Source organism: Phoenix dactylifera, chromosome 11, assembly GCF_009389715.1.
Source record: "Phoenix dactylifera cultivar Barhee BC4 chromosome 11, palm_55x_up_171113_PBpolish2nd_filt_p, whole genome shotgun sequence".
Lineage (NCBI taxonomy): Eukaryota > Viridiplantae > Streptophyta > Magnoliopsida > Arecales > Arecaceae > Phoenix > Phoenix dactylifera.
This window is the reverse complement of record NC_052402.1, coordinates 8707231-8724791: the sequence shown is the minus strand read 5'-3', so window position 1 is coordinate 8724791 and position 17561 is coordinate 8707231. Positions and strand designations below refer to the sequence as shown.

The 17561-nt window shown below is 36.6% G+C and overlaps 1 protein-coding gene across 2 annotated transcripts in view; it reads left to right on the top strand.

The window, feature by feature from the left end:
* The first annotated feature begins 1440 nt into the window (after positions 1-1440).
* The window catches only part of LOC103706759 (kinesin-like protein KIN-7D, chloroplastic), a 35132-nt gene continuing 19011 nt past the window's right edge, over positions 1441-17561 (top strand). Inside the window, exons 1-10 of one of the 2 annotated variants that reach the window (XM_039131489.1) lie at positions 1441-1996; positions 2091-2188; positions 3808-3897; positions 4628-4680; positions 6784-6849; positions 6946-6999; positions 10175-10234; positions 13205-13283; positions 15183-15250; positions 17398-17460. In XM_039131489.1, the coding sequence (XP_038987417.1) occupies positions 1749-1996; positions 2091-2188; positions 3808-3897; positions 4628-4680; positions 6784-6849; positions 6946-6999; positions 10175-10234; positions 13205-13283; positions 15183-15250; positions 17398-17460 (879 nt within the window). In that variant the 5' untranslated portion in view covers positions 1441-1748. Of the gene's footprint in view, positions 1997-2090; positions 2196-3807; positions 3898-4627; positions 4681-6783; positions 6850-6945; positions 7000-10174; positions 10235-13204; positions 13284-15182; positions 15251-17397; positions 17461-17561 lie in introns of those variants that run through there. The other variant, XM_039131490.1, reaches the window with a different exon arrangement.

The following is a 17561-nucleotide window of genomic DNA, read 5'->3' as shown; positions in this document are numbered from 1 at the left end:
TTGCGGTGACAACTAGGTGGCTAACCAAACCTTGACCACATATTGGAGATGTCAAGGGTCGAATTTGGGATTGATTTGGCCCCACCTTATAAGCTGGGCTTTAGTTTGGGTTTCACCTAGTTTGCTTAGGCTCAAAGGTTCCATAAAAAAAAAAAAAAAAGGTGATAATCAAAAGGGTGGTAGCATATTAGGTGGTTTCTATATTACGCCAATTGACCCATTTGGCCCCTTAATCATAACCTTCGTACATATATTAAATCCAATTTAGTGTAGTTAGTTATTGATTCTATTAGTTTAGATGCTAAACAAATCGATGACATAAGAACTAAATCATGTTGGTCTTCGATGTCTTATTCTTACCCACTCCCAACAACATCTATTAGTTTAGATGTTTCAAGTCCTCCGGTTGTTTGACATGCGATTTTTCTTCTACAAATTCATCTAACTATTGTGACATCTCTCTCTCTCTCTTGTATCAAACGCATCGCTCGAGTAGTAACATTGACATTGTCGGAGTGAAGGTGGCAATTATCTTATCACAAACATTATACATACCACCATATATAGGAGGATGATGTCCTCTTCTAAATTACACCACAACACATTCCATGCACCAAATCCACAGCCGACAGCAAATCCATCACTGATGTTAAGACTCCATTCCAAGCCATTCCGATCACTGTAACGCCTTTCTTCCAAATCGACCACTCACCAACCCCAAGATTGCTTGAAGAAGTGTAAACATCATTACACATCAACTTAACCAACCGTCTTTTTTGTGAAATCATAAACGAACGGCCCTGATTGATCGCATTCAAACGTCCGGTATAATGTGCCGTCGGCACTCCGAAGCAAAACACGTACGACAACAAAAGACGGCTCATGAAACCAGCGCACCGCGCACGGTGCGGTAGGAAACGGACGCATCCCCTATTCCCCTGCTCCTGCGGGCCACTTTCCTGGGCCACCAAGTAATGCTGTATATATTCCAGAGACGTGCACGTAACATTTGTCTTTATTGGGGGGAGTAGGTTAAGGAAAACAGCGGGTGTTCTTGGATACTTTCTGGGGGCACGCACGAAAACGGCGACCGGCAGGCCCCGGTGCCGTGATGTGGGGATCCAGTACACGACGCCACGCGTCCTCCTATGATTGGATTCGCTTCAACGTACACCCTCGTCGCGACGACACGGGTGGCATGTGACGGGGTGTCCCACCTCGACAAACCGGCAATTTCTATCAATTCTTCGTATATATTTTTTCTATGCGACTACGTAGATCTGCCGTCCGAGATAATTATCGATGGTATAAGTAGTTAACCGCAAAAAAGTTCTATGGGAGGATAAGATGGGAGGAACTGTGGTGTGGATACGGCCGTCGCTTTTCTCCTCCGGGCGCCAGTGGAATAAATAAAAGTGGGAAGAGAAAAGGGGGAGGAAAAAGGAAAAGAAAAATAACCGAAAAGGCGAGCTTTCTAAAATCGATCAACTGCATCGCTTCCAAGGCAAGCAAAAGAAAAGCGGAGCAGAGAGAGAAACCCTAGAAATCTCCTCTCCTCGTATCCAAATTTCAAAAACCTCAATCTTCCAGCCTCTTAGATCATATTTTGTCAGGATTCCGTGCAATGCCGCTCCGATCTGCTCCGATTCGAGCTCCAATGACGGCGAAATCGGTCTTCTCAGGGTCTTCGATCGATTAGGGGAGGTTTTTCGTGTGGTTTTGGGCTGGAGGATCGATCGGAGCTCGCCATGGCGTCGAGGCCGGCTTCAAGGCAGAGGAAGGCGGCTCCGGCGGTCTCTAAGGCCACGAATTCGCTGTCCTCTTCCACGACGTCGTCTTCGCGGCAGGTACCGGAGGCGTCATTGGATGGGCTGAGCTCGCCGGTTTCGTCGTCGGCGCTGAGCAAGCCGCTGTACTTGTACGAGGATGGCCTGGGATTCGATGCGGGGGGATCCAAGGAGAATGTCACTGTCACGGTCCGGTTCCGGCCGCTCAGGTTCGGTTTCCGTGCGGCGTTGCTGTCCCCTTTCTTTGTGGAAAATTTGGAAATGCGTGCCTTCTTAAGATTTGGTGTTTGATTCCGAATGCAGTCCACGGGAGATTCGGCTGGGGGAGGAGATCGCGTGGTACGCCGATGGGGATACAATCGTGAGGAGCGAGCATAATCCATCAGTGGCATATGCATATGGTACGTGGTATGTGTGGCATTTCAATTGTGAATTGGATTATCTGTAATTACAACGCCTGTTTTGTGTTGGGCCTTGCGGGTCAAAATTCGGTGGTTCCAACAAAATATTATAGGCTGAAGATGTTATCATGCCTACCTGCATCCAGATTTATCAATGCTATAACACTAGATTAACTGGCATGCAAAGTAAAGAACAGAAAGAAGGTTTCCTCAATCCAAAAAGAGGAATCGGCATACTCATCAATTTAGGGGAAAAAGATGATAACTGAAATCTAAGGAATAATTTCTTGGTATGTGCTTTACTCAATTTTGTTACTAGTTAGTCAATTATTCGTTCTAAGTGAATCAGGTTCACTTTTCATTGGTCGACATAGATCCCTTTTTTTTAGTATATTAAGTGATTCCAAAAGTTCTTAATACATCTAAGACTCGCTGACTTCCCAATTGGAACTTATGAGCAAATAGGAGATAAATAAAAGGTCAACTAATTTATTAAGATATGTCAAATAAGAAAATCTGTCTTACTCTCATCCCTAATTAGGTCACCTAACCCAAACCCAAACCCAAGTGCTGATTGGTTTTGATTTGGATTGATCTCTAATTTAGCAGGTCATTGGAGCAAGATAGCTGGTCTTATCCAGCGTTTGCTAGCCCTAGATATATTAGATCTGATGACAATGTTGATCAGTCCCTCTATTCCTTTAGTATATTAGGGTTGGTGTAATTAAATGACACCTTGGTGCAGTTGGCTGCAACTATTATTTGCAACCCTGAGATTTTGATACTGATACTGTTTTTGTATTTAATGCTAAATATCCACTTTTTAGGGATTAAGGTATTATGCCCATCTTCCTATGATTAACACATTATGCCTGTCTTCCTATTCTCCTTCTCTTCTAATAGTTTGCTTTTTCTAGAATGGAGCTACTCCAATTGAATTCATTAAGAAAATGAATCAGAAACATTACAAAAGATACCTTCTACTAGTGTAAGGGAAAGTATTGCATGAGAATCAGAGAAAGACGTAAAAAGAATTTGAGAGTGCTTTCTGTTAAAAAAAAACATCTCACAAAGAGAAATGATGAGAAAAAAAGGAGAAGGGAGGCAACCATTTGCGACTCATCTCCACAGGTGGAACTATATTGTTATTCATTCAAAGGCAATGATAGCTATGGTTGTATAGGTAATGACAACTAGAAAAAAGTGGCACTGCTGCTTTATACTTTTTTGCTTTAAAAATGTGGTTTAGAAATTTTATCAGGATATTCAAAATAAGTCTGAGCAATCTATGATTCTTTGGTCATTTATTTAAGAGAAAGAAAAGCATTGATATATATTTTTACATTTAGATATTTAGAGAGAAATGCCAAAGTGAGTGGGAGCATTAACATATATGTAGTTGATATTCTACTTATAGATACTCGAAGGAGCATCTGACTGAAATCTTTCCTTATCTTTTTGTGCAATAAATTATAAGCAAGCTTTTCCACACTCCATGTGTATTTTTTATATAGTATGCGCAGTCATGTTCTGTAGATACAAATTTTGGTGTTTGAGGCCTCAGTAGATTAGAGAGGGTTGGCCTTGACTAACTGCTCATTTGTGCTTGATGGCTCCAGATCGAGTTTTTGGACCTACAACTACAACACGACATGTTTATGATGTTGCTGCTCAGCATGTTGTCAGTGGTGCAATGGAGGGTATAAATGGTAATTAGATTTAATACTTTTTGTAATATTTTATTTACAAGTATTTTTAAACTTTGAAGGATAGAGAAATATCAACAATTCAATGCTTGAACATGTTCTACATGCATGCTAACAGACACTTTTAGTGTATATGATGATTACATCTTTTACTCTTTTTAGCTATATGAATTTGCTTCGTAGGGAACCCTTTATAGACCAAACTTTGTTGTTTGAAAGCTAGGTGTGATATCTGATTTAATCCATTTAAATATACTATCCATGGCTGAATATATAAGGTTTGCCAGCATTTCTATAAATCATATGATTTATGAGATCGTTGCAGCTAGACATTAGGGCTTTGTGATTTTTTCCTTCTTACATGATGTTTAAACACATTGTCTGTCATAAGAGGTCTACATTTTTGACGAACTATCTATGTGCATGCAATCAGTTAGTCTTTTAATGTATGTCTTTTGAAATTTATTAATATAATTATCCATGCTAGCATGATTCATGCAGAGTGAATCTTTTAGCTGCATCTCTTAATCTATAGAAGGAAGCAGCATGCACATGAAAGTATATGCGAATCCCTGAAGTTGGTTGGGTTTCAGCATCTTGAGGTGTCACAACATTTGGACGTATTCTTATCTTGTGTTATTCACTACATGTGTTAAATAATTTATACATGCGAACAGCATAAACTGTATGTATCACTAATATTGTACTCTAATGTTTTTTTTTTCTTTCGCAGGCACAATTTTTGCTTATGGAGTTACTAGTAGTGGCAAAACACATACAATGCATGTGAGAACTACAACTGTTTTGATTTATCCATATGTTGTATTGAAAATATAAGTATGTGCATTTAGATTTGATTAATCATATGGCATTTTGCATTTTGTAACTAATAGTCATGCTATCATTTGTTCTGCAAATATAGTCTTCAAATCTGATTCTACATAAAAGTCTGCCATCTAGTTAAATATTCTTCTTTACTTTTCTAGATGTGCAAACATCTATATATAACAAAGCTGAACTCTTAGAGTCATTTTATTTAATGCTTTTTGGGTAGAATGTTAGCAAAAAAAGAGAGATGCTAGGTGTCCTAACTTTCCAAGATAACAAAGAAGCCATGAATAAGTTTAAATTGTGTTCCTGGCATCTGTAGTCAATGTGAGAGCACCATTAAAATGAATTATTAGTTAGCACAGCTTTTTTAAAATGTGTGAACCAAAAAATGTGAACTAGCTATATGTACATAAACTTGAAAAAAAGGAAAGACTGATGTTAGGATCTTTTTTGAGAATGAAACAAGTGTTGGCCCTAACATTTTGCATCATGTTGGATATGGAGGTTGAAATTGATTTAGAAATTAGAGTAGAAGGTTGCAAAAGTTGGTACTTCTGTTAGACTTGCTACATCTCGTTTAGTATGTTATGTTTTAATTTTTTAGATTATACTTATTTTTGAGATATCTCCTTGTATTTTTAATTTTAATTTTAATTTCTAGATAACTTAGTGACATAGGTCCGTTTAGCCTACATATGCATAGAAGGTCCTATGAACAATTATCTAGCTTGTTGTCCATTCTACAGAAATAGGGAATTTTTAGATTAAACTGAAAGTAAATAGGCTTTCAATGATTTCTGCATGTCAAAATATTAGAAATAATACAGCAGAAATAGTGAAAAGAAGTTGCAGTTTGAGTAAATATGGATTGAAAAGAAGAGAACTGGAGTTAGAGGCGTTTGTGGTTGGTGGGGGCTGGGAGGGTGGGGACAGAAGGATCAACCTGGCCTCAACCTCTTTCTTTCAACAAAAGCAATTCCTGTACAATGCTTCTAAACCAGCTCTAGTGGACTTCTGTTAGATTTTTTTTTTAAAACTTTCAATCACCTTTTATTTGAGTCTTGTAAGGACTCTTAAAGACTAAGCAATCAACTTGCTCTGTGGGATGTGTAAAGTCCCCTAATTAGGCTGCAGTACTGTAGCAGTTGCTTTAGCATAAATGGTACTGTGCTACACTAACATGAATAGTAACTATAACAAAAGAGAGGAAGATGGCCCAAAAGATGTTCTACAACTGACCAGCAAATTGACTGTTAACAAAGTTAAAAAAGCTCAACACCTTGATAAGCAAGAAAATTTTAAATCTTCAAATTGGGAGCATTTAATGCATGAATGATGATGATAGACTCATATCATCACGATAAGAATTGCACGCATGATCTCGCCTTGACTTCATCACTTAGATCACGTACTTTATAAGATGTAACCAAATACTTTTATTTTAATATATACAATTACAACCACCAATTTTTTTTATCCTTTTCTATTTTTACTTTTCATATATTTGCTACCTTTGTGCTGTAATTTTCTAAAATTTTTAAGGACCTGCTTCCATGCTCTTGCATTAAAATCCTTATCCACACTGGTGAGTAACTCAGACTACATTGTACTGATAATTATATCTCAACAGAATATGACTAGCCCACGGCATGCTGTTTCTTTTCCCAAGTCATGTATATATTGTTAGATGAAGCTTTTCTCTAATTCCTTTATTGCAACTATTAGACAAATATGAAGTATTCTAGTTGAAATATGTTAATTAGTAGCATTTATGTACATGTTTTCAGGGCCTTAAAAATGCTTTAATAATTAATTTTGCATTTCATTGTATTGAGGCATTTCTACTGATAATGCTGATCTTTTCTGTGAATTTCTAAGAGTTTCAATGGACAATGCTGATGTTTTCTATGTATTTGTAAGAAAATATATTTCTGATTCATCACAATTCTTTTTTATATTAAATGACAATTATATGTTTCTTAAGATTAGTAACTAAAGTAACATGGTCAGAAATTTAAAATACCTAGCATTCATCTCTTGATGTTGTATCACTTGTAGGGAGACCAACGATCCCCTGGTATCATACCTTTGGCTGTGAAGGATGCATTTAGCATTATACAGGAGGTATGTGGCTAGTTGTTCACTTCCAGTTATTTTATTTTAATATAAATATCCTAAGTACACAAGTGGTTAACTATTTTAGCACTTCTATTTTTGTAGACTCCTAACCGTGAATTTCTCCTTCGTGTATCATATTTGGAAATCTATAATGAGGTTTGTTTCTCTATATCACTCCATCAGATCATGTTCTTTCCTTGTTGTAGATTGTTGAGTAGATCTGTGCATTTGATTGGATTTGCCCATTGATAATTTGAACATCAATCTTTTGGTCAATATGTTTAACAGAAAAGTTTTGTGCTCTATGCTTTTCCTTCTGTGAAGCACTAAATACTTAATAACTCTTGGTGTTTTTTTCAAGATACATCAAATTTCACTAGCTTAGAACTAAGCTAGGTCAATTCATTGTTAAAGGTGGTGCAAGTTTACAACTTTGTGGGTGTTATATGATTATATCATCTTAAAACCTCTTAAATAATTGAAAAATCTTTATGGTTGATAACTTGATATTCGTATTGCCAGTTCTGTTGTACAATATGTTATGTTCTTTGGATAAATGGTAAAAAGCAAGTTATTGATAGAACATCTAAGAAAAAGGTATCTCCCTTAAACAAAAATCATGAGTTTGAACATAATGACGAAATTCATTAACAAGAGAGATTAACATCAAGGCAACTTAATTCTTGTGTTTATTAAATCATTTAATTTTAGTAACACCACTTTGAGAGGACTAACTATACAGGAAGTTCTAAATTGTTTTGGTTGTTAAAGAATAGGTCCTGAATTATAAAAGAAAAAACTTATAACGTTCTTAGAAATAGCCTTCTCTATTCACTTCTATTATGTTCTTGGATGAAATGTATGGGAAATCTTTTTTGCTTTTTCTTTTGTAAAAAAATACTTGAACCTTGAAGTTCATTTTGTGGAATAACAAGAAACATGTTGTGTCGTACATTTTTTGATAATTGGACGTCACTGTTTTGCTGCAATCTGCTCCATAGAGGTCTCTTTATAGAGAATATGATAAATCCACAAAGAAGTTATGCTAAAAAAAAGAGTCGATTATATTGTGGTTGGCTAAGGGCAGGATAATGGCTTATTGAGAATGAATCTTGGTGAGTGGCAAATGGTAATTTTCTTTTATATATAGAAAGGCAAGCCCGCATAATGCACCTCGACTGATTGTATCTAAACAATAAAAAATTAAACAATCTAGACAGTTTGTTGTGGAGCTGTTTGACTTGAGCAGTTTTCCAGATGAACCAGATCAAAACTGCAACGGTGATTGAACTTAATTTGATCAGGCGTCCCCTTGGTTTGTACAACATCTCTTCTATGGGAATAGTCGATAAATATTTTAATTGTACGAAAATTTTGAAGAGTTACTTTTTATTTGTAGTTGATGAGTTCTAAAATTGAACTAGTCAGTCTAATTGCTTATGAAGAAATTGCAATCCACAGATAATTGACAGATTAAAAAAAGTACAAATAGAGAAAAATGACTACAATTAGGTGTATAGTTAAGAGTAAGGAATACTAGATGGTTGTACGATTTCAATGCCCTGCATTTAGTTAGTACCTTGTAAGGAGTACATAATACACCACATAACTTTTGTGTACTATATATGTAAATCTGCTTTTGATCTTTCAAGCAGTGTCTTAAGATTTTTTTATTTTTATATATTTTAATTTTTTTTCTTTTAATATGAGGTACATGGGAAAAGGCATAACATGACTAGGATAGGAATCAAAAACAAGAATGATGCTAGGGCTGGAAAGAAATTGAAACTGGACTGAGAAGTAGTAACATGAAAAATCTTGATGTTACATCTTGGGAGGAGCATGGCTGACTGGTAGATGCACTGACCACAGATAGCTTATCAAGAGAAACCTCATGATGAGGAAGGATCTTGGTTAATTGCTGGTTCTTAGTGACAAGTTTCTCTGCAAGACATATTAGGAATTAGAACAAAATCCTGTGGCTTCAATGTATTGGCATGTGATTTGGAAGATGGCTGAACTGTCATGTCCATGGCTTTGAACTCTTGCAAACTGGAGGGAGATTTCCCTCTTGGTCAAGTGGATTGGTAGCACTCAACACTAATGCTCATATGTCTGACCCAGCTTACCATCAATCTCGTAGAGGTAGCTTTAGACAATGAGATGTTTCCATAAGCATTCTGTCCGATTGACAGAAGGATCCATGGAGGTCTCTAAGAAGAGCAACATTACCAATTGATTTGATGACACCTTGAGTCAGTGGAGCCCAAGAAACTAGTCATGCTACCTCTAAATTCAAGTTTATAGAAGATGAGGTGAGCTCTAATAATCATGTATCCTATCTCAAACATTAAGATGGACTCATTTGTAACTGAGAGCACAAGCCAATTCCATGCAAAAACAAGCTTCTCCATATTGGGTTGGCAAGTATATTTACTTTAGTTAAATTGCTATGAGCTGGAATTATGAAATTGGTGTGCAATGATGATTGAATGAATCCATACTTGGTGGGCAGAACAATGACAAAGTCATCCTTAGAAACCTAAGACCATAGCAGTGAAAGGATGACCTAAAGACTTGAAAGGCATGTGAAGAAATTGCAAAACTCCTAGTGGCAAGAAATATGGGATTATATTTGATTAAAAGAAGCTGAAACCCGAAAACTTAGAATCAAACACCTTGACAAATGTATTTAGACAGATACACTCGTGTGTATATGTGTATGTGTATTTGACAAATGTGATGAAAGAAGGGTGAAGCCCCAAAACTTAGAAGTGAACATTTTGATCAACAAATTAGGACAGGTACACTCATATATGTGTATATCCATGTATGCGTGTGAAGGTGGTGAAAAATCTCTAGAAAATGGTTGGAGGAACTGAGGAAGAGGAAAGAGTTCTAAAACATTGCTAATGCAATAATTATATTGATACAGCTACTACACTCAGATAAGACAAAAAACTCATCTGTTTGTATCTGTCTAGACACACTAACATGTGCAAAATTATTTTATACATGCCACTCAATACAGCTATTCATTTTATATAAATTCAACATATGCATATCTTTTTATTTGTTGTTTCATATAGTAGTTGATTCCCATTATGTTATCCATTAATCAACTTGTTTTCTGTTTGGTACTTTTCTATTGGTGATCTTGCAAGAATCAAGTCTCCTAGAATTTATGCTTCTAAACACTGATACAATAATTTCTTTTGCTAAGGATACTGGTTGTACTGAGATGACCACTTTCCTATTGATGCTAATTATTTGCCTCTTTTATACATATAGAGGAGATGATATAGTGCTCACTGAACATTCTTGGTCCCAGGTTGTTAATGATTTACTGAACCCAGCAGGACAGAATCTAAGAATCAGGGAGGATCTTCAGGTGCTAGATTTCCCTTTTCTTTAAAAGTTACTGCTGTTCCATTTCTCTTTCATTGCTATTGCAACTTACATTCTATTTTTTAAGTTCTTTTGGAATTGGAAGCTTAATTTATCTGGTCGTTATTTGCACTAAATTGAAACTGTGTTGTTGTTATATTTATGCAAGTATTAACCTTGTGAGTTTGAATTCATTCGGCTTTTTCCACACAAAATAAAATTTAAATATAGAAGTAAAATCTTTTTTCTCTGCAGTAAGGACTTATATTTCAAGACAGAAAGCAAATTTGATGAAAGAAGATAGATGCCCTCACCCCCCACCCCAAAGAATAAAGAAAGAAAAACATGCAAAAAATAGAATTAACAAACAGATTCTTTCCCAATCAGGCCAATCATTGTCTTGCTTTTAGGATCTACCAATTCATCCTCCCATTTTCCTAAGTTCCACAGATAAAAATCCTACAGAGGCCTCCTTTAAAATGATCATGTATGGATCTGTTTATAAATCACCAGGTAAGGCACTCTTGCTGATCTTAAAACATCTACTGAAACGAGCAGATTGGGAAAACAGAGCTTGTTCCCCCCTTGCCTTGTCGTTTGTGTTAGTCAAAACAGTTGCCCTTCCTTTTTTTGTACTCCTATACTCTCTCTCTTTTTTGCTATATGCTTCCAGACATGCTCTTATACTCTCGTCATTTTACAAGCACCTTTCCTCTCTTCTTTCTTCCAAATGCTCCTAATTGCCAGCCATATTGTTGCTAGCTAATGTACCCAATTTCTGAGTCTATGCTGGGGAAAAATGTGGTTCCAGCCAGGGCCTGACATCCTCTGATAGGTGTTGATCATTGTCTGCCTGTGCTCTACACTCAAATAAATGACAGAAGAGTGGGTTGGAGAAAGAAAGAGGGCTCTCTGTTCTTTGGCATTCACCTTTTTTTTTGTTTATGGATTTTATAGTGATTTATGATCGTGAACTCTTGAGACATTTTGTGTGTTGGATGTTTTTATACCGAGTGGGTCATGGATTTCAGTTTGAGAGCTTATTTTTTCTTTTATTAGAAAGAGGGGAATTAACTGATTCCCCATTTGCTATAACCATCTTTCTCTCCTCCAAGCCCTTTTCTCTGTTTGGAGTTTATGATTTGTTTCTTGAGACATTATAGATCACAGAAGTCTAGTGTAGAAAAAAATGAGGTTATGTTGGATAAAATGGAATGCTCAAAGTTATCGATGAATGATAAACTTCTTCAAAAATCAAAATAACCATTTGAGGCTGGATAGTGTGTGATGCCGGACCGTTTTGGCTGCCCCACAATATGTAAGTGGGCCCTTACAATAGGTGAGATAAGGTTTTAGAGCAATCTATTTGCTTGCTGTCCAGAATCCTGAGATCAGGACAGTTCTGGTTGTATTTTTGTAATTCAAAAGAAAAAGCAATGCAGCATGAGTTGTTTATGGGTCCTAATGTGATACGTTAGTAGAGAACATGATTAGTGCTAAATGATTAAAGGGAGAAGGATTTATGGCTTCAAGAGTTCAGAGCAGGGAAGATTGCAGAATTATGCAGTGATTTTAAATGGCAAGCAAAGTTCTAATGGGTCATAAATAGAAAAATTACTTGGGATTTTAGTGCTCGTGTTATTGTAGCATGTATTGTTCAAGTTACAGTACCAAAGGTTATTTGTTTTCTTTATTGTTTTGTAGAGTCCTAACAGGACTCAAATAGGTAATGTTATGGCTGGTTAGTAACCAGTACAAAACTTGTTGTTGGCTCTATGGTTGGTTTTTGTTATTGTTTTGAGAAGAAAGAAAACTGAAGTTCGGGTACGACTGTTTCCCCCTCATCTCTCATCTTTTTCTTGTACTATTTTCATCTCCTCTCTCTATTAATGTCTGTTCTTCAGCTATTTATTGCTGTATTATCTATAACTGATGGAATTACTGTATTGCGGCCTTCGATTCCTATCAGACTCTTAACTAAGGGAAACAGGAAAAACGTAAAACTAGACCTCCTAACCACTTCCTAAACTGAAATAAATAGAAATTATTAATTATATACTAAGATGGATCCATCAAATTCTTCCAAAATCTTGGACTGCAGCAATTTTTAAAATCTGAGAAGAATACAGGCCTTTGGATGACACTTGGAGCTTTGCTGCGTGCTGATTTTCCATCCGCTGTTGATAACAAGAAGCTAAAGGAAGTTTATGTTTATTCTCATGCTCTGACAAGCGGCAGCAATGATCTTTTAAATATTTGTGCCATACCTTCCATTTATTGTGATTTACCTTTAGCCTTTAGAATCCTTTCCTCGTGGTGACTGAATCAGGGTTTGCCAAATGTGGACTTTGAGGATTCAAAAAGGTCTTTTTTGATATTAAATTTTACTGCATCTTGTTAATCTATAGATCTCCATGAGAGGGGAAAAAAGAGCTAGAGACAACTTAAAAAAGGTAACATGTTACTACTATACAAAAGCTTTAGTATTCATGTGTGAAAACTTTCACAAGTTAGTTCCTAACATATTTCCCTTCTTAAAATACTCACTTCCACTAATTCCTAAAATATCCACTTCCGCAAAATGCTCTCTCCCACTTAGACCACACCTAAATCAAGGATCATATGGTCCAATAACTAATAATCAGACTGGGTGAGTATAAATATGTTCCTAGGATGCTCCATTTTTTCTTCCTTTCCTTCTTTGAGGCCTAGGATGCTCCCTTATATCTGCTGCTAACCTATGAACCATTCATGATTCCTGGTTGGTTTAATCCTTAAATCTCTTACTAGCTAAAATGATATCCAGTTGCAAACAGGTTGGTTATTGAGCATATGATAATTGCTCATATATATATGTATAGATGTAAATATATTAGCATCTTGTAGAAGTTTGTTTATGGCAGATTGTCACTGTTTGCATCTTGTGTGAGGGCTATTATTTTAGCAATTACTGAACTTCATTTTATGTTTTCAGGGAACATTCGTTGAGGGTATTAAGGAAGAAGTTGTATTATCTCCTGCGCACGCATTGTCCCTTATTGCAGCTGGGGAAGGTAAATTTATTAATTTTTCCATAGTCAACCTGGTAGTTATTATTATACAAGCTAATCTCTTATATGTATGCAGCTGTCCATTGATGCTTAAATATTCAATTATAAATTTTCGATCTGTGGTATTAGATTATGGTTGTTATAGTACCTACCTATCATACTTTTGAGTACTTGTTTAACCATATATTTCTAAATGTGATTAATAGAATGCTACTATAATATCCAGTTCTGTATTCCATATTTGAAATGTAAAACAGCACTTTGTTTTGGGATCGTTCGTAAGCCCAGGAAACTATCATATGGCACGATGCTTCTCAGGAGCTTGATAAGACATTTCTATCTAATAATAGAACATTTCTATTGTTACACTATGTACTAAGTTACCACGTTTGTAGATTTTAGACTCATATATCATTATGTTATTCCTGCAGGTTTGCATATTTGTATTGGTAACAAATATATTTCCAGTTATTTAAAATTGTTGTATTTTCAAAGAGCATCCAGTGATCAATTGTAGCGGTCGTGAGAATGCAGGTTTCTCCATTTTATACTGTCCCAAATTGGATCATTTCATAGCGATGATAGTGCTTTTTGAGTGTTTAATAGGCCTTGAGCGATTACTGAAGAATTCTTGACTTTTGTCTACTTGGAATTAACTAGTGGGCCTTGTTTATAATAATATTAGAGTTTTTACAACATGCTTTATGGTAGGAGGTGTAAAATTATAGGAATAGGAGGGTCTTCCCAAAACCTCACCCAGGTACCACTGCCCTTTTTGCTGCAATGTCTTGTTTAGCTGCAACACTTGGCTGAGTGGTTGTGCTTATGTTTGGTGTTGGAGTTCATTGGCTGCCGTCTTCATGCAGTGCCTTAAACACTGCAGTGCCTTTATTGAGCTAACATTCATTGTGACCACCATTAAATAGTTCAGCTATTTCCTCGTTTGAGATCTTTTGGAATAAATAAAAGTTACCGAATTAAGAAAGTTTAATCGTCTTTGCTATTGTAACATTTGTTTGACTGATTTTCCAGGGTGATCTTGATAGAACTTATTGGTCCATCAAATTGGCCAAACTCTATAGCAACCAGAAAACATAAATGCAGAACGTGCGATGGAGCATTTAATACTAATTTGTCCTAACCATGGTCTTAGGTGCTAGTTTGCATCGTTCATGCCTTTGCTAAGCTAGTGGTGGCACTGGCCACACATGTGCACTGCAATACCCTATGTATCACAAGGTATCAAGTCATGCCAATTCTGCAAGAGTCAATATGGGTTCAGATTATTTAACATTGACACTAGTTTTGGAATCTAACATCTTATTTATTTTTATGATGTATCACAAAATCATGCTAAAACTTTGGCATGATTTTCTCATTTTTTTCAATTTCTTTCTGTTTATGGGATTTTAAAAAGAAAAATAGAGGGGGAAATAGCTGGATTGCAACTCTTGCTAACCCTTCCACTCTCTCTCTTTCTCCTCTCTTACCTTGAAACTGAGGGATGAGAAAGGTGCGTCAGGCCCTTTCTCCCCCAATTAGTATGGCTTGAATTGGTATAGGGCCCTTATCGGGCCAATCTGCATGGAACAAAGCAATTTTTGGCGGTTCGGCCTAGTAAGAATCATCCTAGTTCATGGTCATTGTGGTATGGTACCGACTTAACCGCATGATTCCTTGATAGGAACCTTGAGTATCTTTAAATTTTTTAGTGTACTGCTATGGTGCCAGTACCATATCGTACTAGTCTCCTGTCCATACATGGTACGGTACTGAGATTGTAAACCTTGGTCAATAAGTTGTTTGCATCGGAAAGAAGCATTTGTATTGTCTTTCTTCATGCAATATACTACTTATGCCTTCTTTATCTTGCTAATGATGATAATTTTGACTTGGTGACAGAACATAGACATGTGGGATCTAATAACTTCAATTTACTAAGCAGCAGAAGTCATACAATATTCACACTGGTATGTAGGCTGTGGTTTACTGGAATTTATGTTTGAATTTAGAAACATTGTTACTTATAAGAGCACTTCTGGTTGCTGTTGCATTTCCTTATTGAAGAATTTCTGCCTAATCAAATTTTGGCTGAACTAATATGATTCTGTAGCTTTGTAACTCTTCTGTTCTGTTTCATATGTTTTCCTAACTTATTGTTACCACTGAGATTTATTTGGTTTTCTGATGCTTTAGATATATTTACATGCACTTTCAATGGTCAACTGAAATACTAAAATATACATATTTCTTTCTGTTTAACAAGCAAATTTTAAGTGCTGCTGACATTTCGCTTAGGTTTCATCTGGCTATGCTCATGGAGGCCTTCCATGTGATACCTGGATTTAAACAACATATGCTGCTGCTGTCCTAAAAAAAATATGTGCACACAATCTTTATATTCAAAGCATGAACCTGTGTTCAGGTTTTAGCGACCATAACTGGGTTCATAAGGGTTTTGGCAATCAATATTGTCTCTGCCCAGAAATTTGATTAAGAGGCAACTAAAGACAGCGCAAAAAGCAATATATCTAGTCCCTAACCACTAAGATTCCATGCATGACAAGTCAAGATGCACATGATGACTAGTCAAGCGAAGAAGATACATGGCAAAGAAGAGAAGAATTGACACGAGTATCAAATAAGAATAAGATGCTTTGCTCTTTGTCCCAGTGTTTTAAAATGTGGTGCATAGAGCTGCATATGCACTTGCATATGCAGATGTCGTTATGCAAATGCTGTCCCTTGACTGCACCACGATGCCTATACGTGGTCATATTGCATATGGACCAAAAAGGCAATCTACGTAGCATTGTGTGGCCACATATGCGGCCCATTTAGTTTTGTGTGTCATATGCAGCCCACTCTTATTTGGGCCTGCACAGATTAGGTTTGATATGAGTTTAAAGCGGGCCTAATAAGGGTATTAATAATGTTAATATGTTAATTATATTATAACTATTGCTATTAAGTAAGGTTCGTTGTCTCGGTATCGGACCCCGTATCAGTGCCACATTAGCACTGTCGGTACGGTATGGTACGGAGCATGGTCTGTCGTACCGGTCCGGCCAGAGACCGGTACCAGATCAGCATGGAATCCGGTACCGGTAGTTTATCGTTGAAGAACTGGTTTGGGACCGGTACGAGACCGGTACGGAATCGGTACGTACCGGTCTGGGCCGCCATCGGTACACCGATCGGTACTGGTACGGAGTTTTTTTTTTTTGGGCATACTGAGTGTCGGTATGCACCCATACCGGATACTGGTAGCGAACCGGTATGGTATGGTATACCCTGTACCGCTCAGTTTCGGCCGGTATGTTGAACTAAGCTATATTAATATTGATATTGCTGTTATTTATCAAAAAAAAATATCGCTGCTATAATTGATATAAAATATATTTCATTTATTTTTAAATAGTTGAAGAAAAGTAACTGCATAGGAACCGGTAATATGCAGCTCACATATTGCATATGTATTATGTGCTCTGTTGACCTCCTTCGTATGACATCCACCTTTTAAAAACACTGCTTAGTCCAATTCCAGTAGTAATCTTCACAACATAATGAAAGTGAAACTGCAACTTTATTAGATATTTCCAAAGATACCCCTCATAGTGGCCAGTTGTCTGTGCGTGTGCGAGTGAGAGAAACTACAGTAGATATTTGTGGGGGGGGGGGGGGGTGTTGCTCCCCAGCAGGATCCAACACTTTTATAACAGATGGGGTATATAATTCAAAATTTTGCCACCTTATCAGCTTATCTAAAAATCATAAGACTTGTAAATTCTTTTAATAGACAGGGTATATCAAATACTATCTTTCTAATTAACTCCATTTTAAACCTAGGTCCTTGTCATTCACAAACACTTGCAATCATTATACTAGACTAGTATGCGCGATGTGCAATTCATGTGCTGTATTTAAGAGCAGCACTGCTTAAATAGTGCATCAAGGCTTGCAGAAGGCTTCCAAGTTCAGCTTTGCATGCTGGACTCCAAGCCTTTCACATCATATATAGAAATTTTAAGTTATGATTCACATAAACTTGCTGTCATCATACTAGTTTTTGAATTCCAGATTAGCATTTATGTTTTTCTATCCTGCTTTGTGACAGACAATAGAGAGTAGCCCCTGTGGTGAATGTAGTGAAGGGGAAGCAGTTCATCTTTCACAACTTGTAAGTCTATATATGTGATGCTTCTTTCTTTCTAGAATTTTCTAGTTTTCACTCTTTTTTGTACTTAAAGTGTTTAGTGATGTTGAATATGTTTGATGTAT